At 42.0% G+C, this 12518-nt stretch overlaps 1 protein-coding gene across 1 annotated transcript in view; it reads right to left on the bottom strand.

The window, feature by feature from the left end:
* Positions 1-12518, bottom strand: part of ITGA8 (integrin subunit alpha 8) — a 239603-nt gene that overhangs the window by 77358 nt on the left and 149727 nt on the right. Inside the window, exons 17-19 of the mRNA XM_073629668.1 lie at positions 10821-10975; positions 8474-8611; positions 3871-3938 (exon numbers count right to left, since the gene is read on the bottom strand). Of these exons, the coding sequence (XP_073485769.1) occupies positions 3871-3938; positions 8474-8611; positions 10821-10975 (361 nt within the window). The remainder of the gene's footprint in view (positions 1-3870; positions 3939-8473; positions 8612-10820; positions 10976-12518) is intronic.

The following is a 12518-nucleotide window of genomic DNA, read 5'->3' as shown; positions in this document are numbered from 1 at the left end:
CTCTGGCATTCCAGGCCAAAACCCTAAGACTCATCTCCATGGCAATGAAGCATAAAGCAGGTGAACTCCCCTCTGGCACTCAGGGAGCCAAAAGATCAGGGGCCCAGAGTTCCCCTCCTGCACATAAAGAGCATAGTAGCAGCATAACGTTAAAGGACTTGTTGCACCCACACAGAATATAGATAATCCCAGCCAGACACAAGTACATTTTCCCCAACAATGAAAACTTCCCCAATCCCCCCACCCCCCTCCCCACACCCAGTCCCAACATGCCAGGCATTTTGCTCCCATAACCTTGTATCAAAAGAGGTAACAGATGCGTGACTTATTGTAGCGGCGGTGGGTGGTGGCGGCGGTGGCAGGGGGCGTTGCCGGCAGTGGCGGGGGGAGGTGCCTGTCATATATTCACACCATAAAGCGCAGAGACATTTTCCCCCATATTTTTTGGGGAAAAAAGTGCGTCTTATGATCCGAAAAATACGGTATATTCAGGCAGCAAATACTATATGCCTTTATAGCATGTCACTCAGGTTTCTGAGCTGCTAGGGAAAATAGAACATTGGTTGTGAATCCTAGGCAGAATGTTACCCAGGGGATAAAATGTCAACAAAAAAGGAAAGAAGAAAAAACATCAGGCACTTTCAACACCACGTTTCTCCCGGTCTATCGCTTCCTCATAGATTGTCAGGGAGGACGGGAAGAGGCTTCACCCCGTGGGCGACCCCTGGCATCCAGCCATTCTGAAGCTTCAGTAAGAGTAGTGAAAAAGTAGGCTTTTCTATTTTCCACAATGCGCAGTTTTGCAGGATATATCATACTGTAGATCAAGTTAAGATCCCTAAGCCGCTTCGTTATTGGTTGAAATGAAGCCCTCTGTTTCTGAGTGGCAGCTGAAAAGTCAGGGTAAATGGATATTCGGTAGCCATTAAATTCCAGCTCAGGGTCAGCCCTAGCTCCCTTCAGAATATTCTCCCAGTCACAGAAATGTAATACCTTTGCTATCATAGATCTGGGAGGCGCTTTCTTTGGCGGAGCACGGCCCTTTCAATAGCAAACATTTTGGTGAAAGTATCAGGTGCTCTCCAAGTCAGTTCTCCAAAAATTCTTCGGGATGTCTCCCCTCCACCCACTCAGGGAACCCCACCAGCCGTATATTATTCCTTCTCATGCGGTCCTCCATGTCAGCCATCTTTAAAGTGTGTTCAGAGAGGGTTTATCTAGTTACCTGCGCAGCAGTGTCCAGAGGCCTGACAGTATCTTCCAGGGAGGCAATGCAATGGTCTGCAGCCTGAGGCTTTTCCTTCAGTTTCTGCATATCATGCTTCATGAATGAGAACTCCATCTTAGGTTCCCCAAAGTGATCAATCAGTTTGTTCTGACATCTCTGTATTGCAACTATTATCTATGTAAGGGATGGATCATCTTCCTCCTCCACCCCCCTACCAGCTCTGACCATGTGGTCATTTAATCTGTCTAGTGATCTCCCTCTCCTCTGGATATATCCCCTCTGGGGTCTGGGACTCACCCAGTCCGGTGGGGGAAGACGCTGGCTATGGATTCTCCACAGACCTCTGGAGCAGTGGCCATTCCTCTTCCTCCCGGTCTCCATCGCCATTTTGAGAGCCCCAGGCAAAGCGGGCCAGTCGTTCTCCCGGCGTTTGTGGCCTGGGGGGCCCGTATTTGACCATCCTTGGAGGTTCCCTGGAGGTCCCAGCACACAACCCCAGCAACTCAGCTCCAAAATTGTGTGCTGCTAACACAGGATCAGGTAAGGATCACAGTCCTGCAGACGGAGCTCTGTCCCTGCACTCCTCACATGCTGTGCGCCAGCTCAGCCCCTACTTGCCATTAATCTTAGTTACAGTGCATCCGGAAAGTATTCACAGTGCTTCACTTTTTCCACATTTTGTTATGTTACAGCCTTATTCCAAAATCGATAAAATTCATTATTTTCCTCAAAATTCTACAAACAATACCCCATAATGACAATGTGAAAGAAGTTTGATTGAAATCTTTGCAAATTTATTAAAAATTAAAAAATCCCATGTACATTAGTATTCACAGCCTTTGCTCAATACTTTGTTAAAGCGCCTTTGTCACCAATTACAGCCTCAAGTCTTTTTTGAGTATGATGCTACAAGCTTGGCACACCTATTCTTGGGCAGTTCTTCTTTGCAGGACCGCTCACGCTCCATCAGGTTGGATGGAGAGCATCGGTGCACAGAATTTAATCCATTTTGGAATAAGGCTGTAACATAACAAAATGTGGAGAAAGTGAAGCGCTATGAATACTTTCCGTATGCACTGTATGAAAGATTTGCATGTGAACCTAAAAACCAGATTTGGTTCAAGCACCACCATCTCCTTGAGCTTATTGCAATTCATGGGTGCTGCAGTTTCAGCCTAACATCGGTGTGAGAGGCCTGATGAATCCAGTTATACAGTGGTTGTAAACCCACATGAAAAAAAAAAAAAAGACCTGCAAGACAAAGGCATAATGAGCTAGTATAGTATGCACAGCATACTAGCTCATTATGTAATACTCACCTGAGATCGAAGCCCTCGCTGCGGTGCCCGTACACAGCATTGACCGGCGACATTTATTCCCAGAGTTACTTCCGGGGATCGCGGCTCCAGCACTGTGATTAGCCAGAGCCGCGATGACATCATTCCCGCTCATGCGCGCGGGAGCCGCCAGCAACGACACACTCACTGAAGCAAACGCCACATACGGTGACGTCGGCACATGCAGATACAGGGGATATCTCCTAAACCTTACAGGTTTAGGAGATATCCGGGGTAACTACAGGTAAGCCTTATCATAGGCTTACCTGTAGCAAAAAGTGGATTGTAAGGGTTTACAACCACTTTAATCAAACTTAGATAATAGTAAACGGAGTTGACTTTAGCATGGTGGCAATGTTTTTCACTGATTTAACTTTCTTGTTTCCCCGGCACTGAACTTTAATTATTTCCTGGACAAAAGCACAAAGCAGTAAAGCATGTTTACGTTGGTGCTTGTGGGTGGGTTACAGTGGACGACAACTTAAAAATAACCCAAATGCCTTTATGGTTTAGCCCTCTAGATGGATACATCCTTTTGTATTCAAATGTTTATCTAAATCAGGAAACGGCATGATTGCAACCATTCACTGACTCATACGGCGGACACTAACATCCTATAGCTTGCATCAGTATAACTCGATAATCGCAGTATATAGAACAAATAACGGGTATTACAAAGTGATCATTTGTAGCCTGCCACACCAAATGATAATATTTAGTGCGAATTAAGCCTACCTAATTAACCGCGTATGAACTTAAATTCCGTCTGGAGACAGTGCTCCGTCGGGCCGGTTTAAACTGACATACACAAACAATCACAATTACAGTTAAATATATACAGTAGGCCTCCGGAAACTTCAACAAATCAGCTTTAGCTTTAGGACACTTTTTATTTATTCTTCTTTCTGTAGGGCTCTTTGGATTGTCCTACACAGATTTATTTAAGCCTACAGATTCCCCCCCCCCCCTCCCCGGCCTCAGGGGACCTGAAAAATATCTTTATATACAAAGGCAAAATTATTCCGTAAAAAAAAAAAAAAAAGACAACTATTCTGTTCTGTATAAGATGTTTGGCCTTGATTTTACTTTGTGATCTGCATTTGTATTGTTCTATAAATTGTAGTAGAATTTCACTTCTGTGTATATATTAGTTTAACATTTTGCCGAGTGCTGTCATTTCCTGTTAAAACAAACATCACAGTTTGGGGTCCTGAGTAAGTTATAGCGGCTCTTCCTCAGTTGTTTCCTTTATTTTTTAAAGCATGCATTCAATAAACGGAGAGAAATTTATTTATTCAGACTTACAATTGCGCCGCAAGTTTCAGGTCAGGAATGCACATATTGTCTTCTCCACAATCTACGAGAATGTGTGCCTGCACAGGGGAAGAAAAACACAACATGATGAAGATGTTGGTTTATGTTTTATTCATTCTAGATCCTTATTCGAGTTCTCAATTCTTATCTGCTTCAAATGTAAGCTGAACTACAAGCAATCAGCTAAATCACAGTTGAAATACAAATGAGGAGGGCAGTTTTAGCTGTCCAAGGATCTGTATTTCAATCCCACCAGTCCCAAGATTTACACCTCCAAACCAGACAACAGTAGATAGTCAAAGCAGTATTAAACCCAAAAACAAAACACAAAAAAATAATATACTGCAGTTTACCAATGCTTAAATGCGGCGACTGCATTTGTTTTCTTTTTTAGGCTTTTTTTTCCCTTTACACATCCTTCATCGCTACATATAGACTGAAGGGCAGCTGTGTTTTTCGGGCACATATGCTAATGAATTGCAAGCTACAGGAGTAACACTTCTACTTTCTATGAAGATGATAGGCTGTAATCTCTAGGCTCAGCCTACAAAATGACTGCCAATATAAATGTCTGAATCTAGAAGGCAAAGAGCAACATGCAAAACTGTCCATAGCGATCAGAAATCATCTTCTATTGACATCAGCAAAGTGAAATTTGATTGGCTGTTATACCTAGTAGTAGTTAGTCCCATTCAACTGGACAAAGGCGTAACTACCCTGTTTCCCCGAAAATAAGACCTAGCGTGATTGTCGGTGATGGCTGCAATATAAGCCCTACCCCCCAAATAAGCCCTACCCTGTTTCCCCAAAAATAAGCCCTTCCCTGAAAATAAGACCTTCAAGGACTTTAACTAGGGCTTATTTGGGCAGTAGGGCTTATATTGCAGCCATCACTGACAATCACGCTAGGTCTTATTTTGGGGGAAACAGGGTAGAACCTTCAGGGCCCTTGTGCAAGAAACCATGAAGAGCCCCCCTGACCTCCACCCTCCTTACGAGTCTGGGGCCCTTCTCAATAATCCTGGGGCCCTTTACTCCCATTGCTGGGCCTTTTATTATGGACTCTTTTCACATGTTCTGCAGCGGGCCCCCTTCCTGCCATCTTGGGTAGGGTTGCCAACTTTTCTTCAAGCCAAATGCGGCACTTTTTTGTAGTATAAACTATATACATATTTTGTGAATAAAAAACATTCTAATCATATGGATTTAATCACAAGAGTTCCCCCTTACATCAGAGTCCGCAGAGCCCCCCCTTACATCAGAGTCCGCCGATCCCCCCTTTACATCAGAATCCGCAGAGCCCCCCTTACATCAGAGTCTGCAGAGCCCCCCTTTACATCAGAGTCAGCAGAGCCCCCCCTTTACATCGGAGTTCACAGAGCGCCCCTTACATAAGAGTCCGCAGAGTCCCCGTTACAACAGACTCTGCAGAGCCCCCCTTACAGCCAAGTCCACAGAGCCCCCCATACATCAGAGTCTGCAGAATTTCCACTTACACTGTAAGGGGGATCTCTGTGGACTCTGGTGTAAGGGGATCTCTAATGTAAGGGGGTATTTGCTCACCAAAGCCCCCCTTACACCAGAGTCCACAGAACACCCCTGACAAGTGATTACCCCTTACATTAGAGTACTCACTGGGAGGCAATAGAGAGAAGGAAGGGGGAGACTTCACAGTGGATGGAGATGCATTGGCTGTTGGCACCTTTCTTCTTCCGGCTGCTGGGCTTCAAACTTCCCGCCCACACTTCCCCTTCTCTGAGGAACAGCACTGCCGGGGAGAGACACTCTCAGAGCCCAGCAGCCAGCAACCCACAGTGTAGGCTCTTGGGGCCCCTCCCATAATGGCGGAAATTATAGCCACACAGGTAGCTCAGCCACCTTTATCTAATCACCACGGAATGTGTCAAGGCAAATGTTGATTGTCCAAGAACAATATGGGAGGTGTAAAAGATTGTGAAGCTGCCGTGTTCTAATTGCAAAATTCAATCATCATCATCATCATGCCAATAAGTCAAGGGCAGGTGTTAATCTTTAAGTTACATGAGTGACACTTACCATCTTGTTCTTGGACAAACATCTACCTTGGCATAATCCATTGTGATTGAGTTTAGATGACTAACTGTGTGGCCTTTACATTTTTGGGTATGTTCCTGACACTCATTTGAACTGAGAAAGCTACTTTGATAAGTAGGAGAACTGGAAAACCTCAACATTATTAAAGAACAAGTCCAGTTGAATGTGACCAGCCATTGCTAGGTATACCACAACATGGAAAATTAGAACCTTCACAGACATTAGCTGCTATAGCATGGTGCATTTGGTATCATTATTCACTGTCCTGATAAACAGATTAAATATTTACGTCTATTTGACCGATACTACTGGAAGTGTAATGCCGCGTACACACAATCGGAATTTCGACCAGCAAAAGAGCGATGAGAGCTTTTCGTCAGAAAATGCGACCGTGTGTACGCTCCATCAGACTTTTGCTGGCCGAATTCCAGCCAGCAAAAGATTGAGAGCATGCTCTCAATTTTTCGGTCGGAAAAAGTTTCTATCCGAAAATGCGCTCGTCTGTAGCAATTCCGACGCGCAAAATTCCTACAAATGCTCGGAAACAATTTGACGCATGCTCGGAAGCATTGAACTTCATTTTCTCGTCTCGTCGTAGTGTTGTACGTCACCGCGTTTTTGGCGGTCGTAAGTTCAGTGAACTTTTGCATGACCGTGTGTATGCAAGGCAAACTTGAGCGGAATCCCGTCGGAAAAGCCGCCATATCTTTTTGTGACGAGAATTTTGATTGTGTGTATGCGGCATAAGTTTAGTTATCTTTTGTAAATCAGCATAAGGGACAGAACTTACATTGAGTGAGAAGTGTCCCTTGTGCTGGTGGCTGCTCTCTTAGTTGAAATTTTCTGTCGTTCAACCCCCCACCCATACTCTGCATCAATAATCTTTTAATGCTGCAGGGGTTAATGCAAGCTACTAGACCTGTCATGGGCACCCTTCAAGAATGCGGACTATGCCTGCTTTTTCAATCCTCTCCTCCATTCAAAGAGGCTGTAATATAGCATCCAGCAATAAAAAGGGCTCTATGAATGGGTGATGGGTGGATAAATGAAAGGTCTGCCTCTTGCATTTATAGAACGTTTTTCCTTGCTCAGAGCTATAGTACAGATTGTACGAATGGAGGAGGGAGGTGGAAAGGGTGGGCATAGTCAGCACTCTTGACAAGTGTCCATGACAGGTCCACCGGCTCATAGTAACCCTTGCAGCACTGGAAGACTATTGCTGCATTGGTATAAGGGAGGGGGGAGGGGAAGGAAGATTTCAACTAAGAGAGTAGCCACCAGCACAAGGGACACTTCTCATTCAATGCAAGTACTGTACTATCCCTTGGGCTAATTAAAAACAAAAAAAAAGCTAAATTTAGGCTTTAACCACTTAAGGACCGCCCCATGCAGATATACTGTACCTGATTTAGTGCACGGGGCCTGGGGCACGTGGGCTGCCAGCGACCCGCTTCCGCTGTGATTGGACCCGGCACCTGCTGGGACCCACTGATTGTTGACAGGAGAGGCAGAATGGCGGTCTGCCTATGTAAACAAGGCAGACCGCTGTTCTGTCAGAGAGGAAGATGGAGATCTTGTGTTTCTGCCAAGCAGAAACACGGATCTTTGTTTTCCTCCAGTTAAGCCATCCCCCACACAGTTAGAAAGCACTCTCTAAGAGCACACGTAACCCTTTGATCACCCTAGCTGTTTAACCCCTTCCCAGCCAGAGTCATTAGTACAGTGAGAGTGCATTGAGAGAGTCCCCAAAAAGGGTCACTTAGTGTCCGATTTGTCCCCCGCAATGTCGCAGTCCCACTAAAAATCGCTGAGCGCCACCATTACTAGTAAAAAAAAAAAATACAAATAAAAATTCCATAAATCTATTCCAAATTTGTACTATAACTTTTGTTCAAACCAATCAATATACGCTTATTGGGATTTTAATTTACCAAAAATATGTAGCAGAACACATACTGGCCTAAATTGATGAATAAATTAGATTTTTATAGTTTTTTATTATTTATTATTTATTTATGTTTTATAACAGAAAGTAAAAAATGTTGTTTGTTTCCGAAATTGTTGTTCTTTCTTTGTTTATAGTGCAAAAAATAAAACCCGCAGAGGTGATCAAATACCACCAAAAGAAAGCTCTATTTGTGGGGAAAAAAGAACTTAAATTGTATTTGGGTACAGTGTCCCACGACCGGACAATTGTCAGGTAAGGTAGCGCAGTGCCATATCGCAAAGAATGGCCTGGTCATGAAGGGGGTTTGTAAACCTTCCGGGGCTGAAGTTGTTAAACTTTACAGGCATCAGTGTTCCATCTAGAAAAAAAAAACATTTCAACAACTCTAATTTTGAAGTATTTTATTTTTGCAGGCAATGGAATAATACCCTACATATTATTCTATTGTCTTCTATTTTAATCTTTTCTATTTTTGGAATAATGGTCTGCTGCTAGAAATCAACGCAAACAAATGTTTGACACATGCTTTTCTGGCTTGGGCTTCTAGGCAGGCAGTGATGAGACATACTGTACCTGTTCCTGTAACCGTGCCTCCTTAAATCGGTTTAATATTGGTTTCAATTCCAGTTCATTTAAGAAGCCAGATTCATCCAAACTGTAATTCAAGTTGACAGTAATGGGGGTGAGTTTGTCTCGAAATTCTGATTCTTCCTACAGGAAAAGTCAACAAAATAGCCTAAAATAGCTTGTAGAAAACAATATAACATTACTGGATGTAAAAACACACAATTTAGGCAATCATATAGTGTATATGGTTAGCAAACACATTATTATAATTTTACACCAAATATTGTTATAAAGAATAAACTATACAGCACCAGAATCTTCTACAGAGTTCAAAAAGAAAGAAGATTTGCTAGTTATCGAAAGAGCTTACACAAAAACACGAAACAACCGAATTACAATATAAATCAGAGGAGATAGCAACAAAAGGATAAACATAAGTTTAAGACATACACGATGTAAAGACAGACTTGGAATCTTTAGCTAGCATATAGCGTTGTGTTATGTTGTCATCGATGGATGTGCACACAAGGTCTGATATCAGCATTGGAGAGTGGAGGTTGGAGTTGGCAGATGCTGATGCCACCAATTCTCTCATAAAAGAACAACAGCAATAAGTTTATGTATTTCCAACCTGCCCAATCATATGCTCTCATAGATATTGGCTATCTGGCCTGGAGGTTCTCTTTAGACATGAGAAAGTCTCCTGAATCCCTCTGCTAATGACTGCCCTATCAAGCAGATCACCCAGCGCTTCAATATCTTAGCAGACATACATGTAATATATATATTTTTTTAAACTGACATGTAGAAATCTCACTCTTAGATGATAATTATACCAATAGTCTCCTGAGGAAGTCTCTGTGAAGAAACGTGTTGAGGCGGATGTGATGCCAGATGCTAGTGAAAGTCTCAGGATTCTTATGTATGGAAATGAAAGTCAGGCATATCAGCATTTTTTAAGAATTTTTATTTGAATAACCAATTGTTATTAAATAAAAGCTCTTTTTCTAACAGTATTGAGAAAGCAGTTAGGCGCTGTTCACACGTGTGCACTTTTGCCACGCTAAAACACACCTTCACAGCACATCAAAAGGGCATGAAAAATAGTCCCCTTGAAATCCTATCAATTGTTCACATCTGTGCTCTTGATTGTTTTTAACAGTATGCTAAGCTTGTGAAAAGTCCTGCTTGCTGCATCTTTAGTGCCCTGTTTAACCACTTCAATACGCACAATAGCCGAAAGACGGCTACAGCAAGGCTCTGTTGTTCTGGGAGGCAGTCCATGGAAGTGCTCCCAGAACATGCCTCCCAGATGCCCCCTGGGGCACGCTCTGTGATCACTGTATCCTTTGAACACAGCTGATTACAGATCGAGGTAAGGGGCCAATCACAGTAGCCCTTTACCATGTGATCAGTTGTGTCCAATCACAGCTGACCACATGTAAACAAACTTGCCGGTTATCAGCATTTCTTTCCTCACGCTATCACTGTGTGAGGAAAGGAGAGGCACCGATTATAAGTGCCCTGATTATGAGTGCAGCCCCAACAGTACCAGTCAGTGCCCATCAGTGCAGCTTATCAGTGCCGCCTATCAGTGCCCATCAGTGCTGCCTCATCAGTGCAACCTTGTCAGTGCCCCTTCATCAGAGACCATCAGTGCCGCCTCATTAGTGCCCATCAGTGCCGCCTCATTAGTGCCCATCAGTGCCGCCTCATCAGTGCGCATCAGTGCAGATCAGTGCAGCCCCGCCAGTGCCCATCAGCGCAACCTCATCAGTGTCCATCAGTGCAGCCTCATTACTGTCCATCAGTGCAGCTTCATCAGTGCACATCAAAGCAGCTTCATCAGTACACATTAGTGCAGTCTCATCAGTGCCCATCAGTGCAGTCTAATCAGTGCACATCAGTGAAGAAGAAAAATTACTTATTTGTAAAATTTAATAACAGAAAATAATAAAAATAACCAAATTCTGTATTTTTTTCATTTATTTAGCAAAAAAATAAAAAATCCAGTGGTGATTAAATATCACCAAAAGAAAGCTCTATTTGTGTAAAATTAGAAAAAAAAAAAATCATATGGGTACAGTGTTGCATGTCTGCGCAATTGTCATTCAAAGTACGACAGCGCTGAAAGCTAAAAATTGGCCTGGGCAGGAAGGGAGTGAAAGTGCCCTGTATTGAAGTGGTTAAAAAAAAACGCACCAAAAACGAATCTTCCATTAAAGTCATAGTTTTATGTAATTGATATACTCTATTTATATAAGGACATAGTGCTGCTATATCAATAACAATAGTTTGGCTTTACTTTCATCTATAAATAACATGTTTGTTGCAGCTCCAGTTAAATACTTACTCTTAGATAAACATCAAAGTATAGGCACTGCGTCTTCTTTTCCCGTCCTACTACCAGGTTAAATGTGTGCTGCGCATTATTGTAGTCAAGGAACAGTGTCCTCTTCACTGCTCCTTTCTGTTTTAACCAGTCCAACTCAAGATCAACATTCAGAGCTGTGGAGTAAGAGACATATAAAGATAAATATTCCCAATGCATACATGCAGATGAGAAGTTTGATTACAGTTATAGCTGGAATTAGTCATCCACCACCCAAGGCCAGTTCGCTATCCATCTTTCACCTTGGTCATTGTGCTATGATGAGACATGTGATGTCACATCAAAGGAACGCCAAATGTCTGTCTACCGTCAGAAGGCCACGATAGCTAACATAAATTAAAGTACAACTCCTGCCAAGATGTGTTTTTGTAGTTTTGGACAGAATGGGAGCAGATAGAACATCTGCACTGGGGATACTTCCCTTCACTTCCTGTCCAGAGACACAAAAGGTAGTGCAAATCTTCCCAAATTTAGAGGACACCACTGACAGCTGTTACTGTATCAAGTGCTAGTGTGAACAGGCAAATGCAAATTGATATTAAAGTGTTACTAAACCCAGGAGCCTTCATTGACTATACCTGGTCTCCCACAGTACACAGAACATGGCAATGCAATTATATTAGTAAATATAAACTGCTAAATACCTTTTCTCTTTAGCAGTATATAGCAGTCTTGTGACTTCTATTAGTGTCCAGCCAAGCACTGGTTAAAGTTTGTAGGAGGAGTTTTCTGACTGTCCTATGACACTGCAAAACCCCTGACCCTCTGTCTGGACAATGCTGATTGGCCCTGTGCTGATCGCCTGCAGTTGACCTCCTTCTGATCTCCTTCTAAGCTATATGAACTTGCTTCTAGATTATTCTATATTCCTACAGACTTAGACTGAAAAAAGCAATTCTGATGGAGAAAAGACTATCGTCAAAGGTGCTTAGTTTATTAAAATTAGAGTAAACCTTGCAAGCAACTATAAATATTGAAATCAATTAGAATACTAGCTGCTAGCACTCCTCACATTCCCATAAAGTACAAAGAAAAAACCTAATAAATGTGCCATGCTTTTTCCTCCAAGTAAAAAAAAAAAAAAAACGAATAAATGTGAATATATATCTATACATATATATATCTATATATAGATATATATATATAGATATATCTATATAGATCTATATAGATATATATATAGATATAGATATTTATTATATCTATATCTATATATATATATATAGATATAGATATATATATTTATAAAGAGCTCAATATCACAAACTAATAATTAAATTACAATTCCATAATTCATTTCTGTGATTTAACAAACAAATTATTGTGCAAATATTTTAATTAATAAATAGGGATAACAAATTAATGAGTGCAGTCCCATCAGTGATATTCCAAAGAAAAAAGTCTATAAATATTTTTGTGCCTGCATGCACAAACATCTCCTTGTGCTTCTTACTTTGTTCGTGTTTAACCACTTAGTGCTCAATTAATGTACTGATATTTTAAATTACTCACGCTCACATGTGATCTCACCTTATGATCTGTGACCTCACATTTAAGTTGGTCAAATAACGGTTTTTAGTCCTTCCAGGACCAGAGCAATGGATAAACCTTTTCTCCTTGTTCCTCCTCCTTAATGCCACTGCTATTTATCCTCAAGCC

The sequence above is a fragment of the Aquarana catesbeiana genome, linkage group LG05 (genome assembly GCF_042186555.1).
Source record: "Aquarana catesbeiana isolate 2022-GZ linkage group LG05, ASM4218655v1, whole genome shotgun sequence".
In the NCBI taxonomy this organism is placed as follows: domain Eukaryota; kingdom Metazoa; phylum Chordata; class Amphibia; order Anura; family Ranidae; genus Aquarana; species Aquarana catesbeiana.
This window is presented reverse-complemented; position numbering and strand designations above follow the sequence as displayed.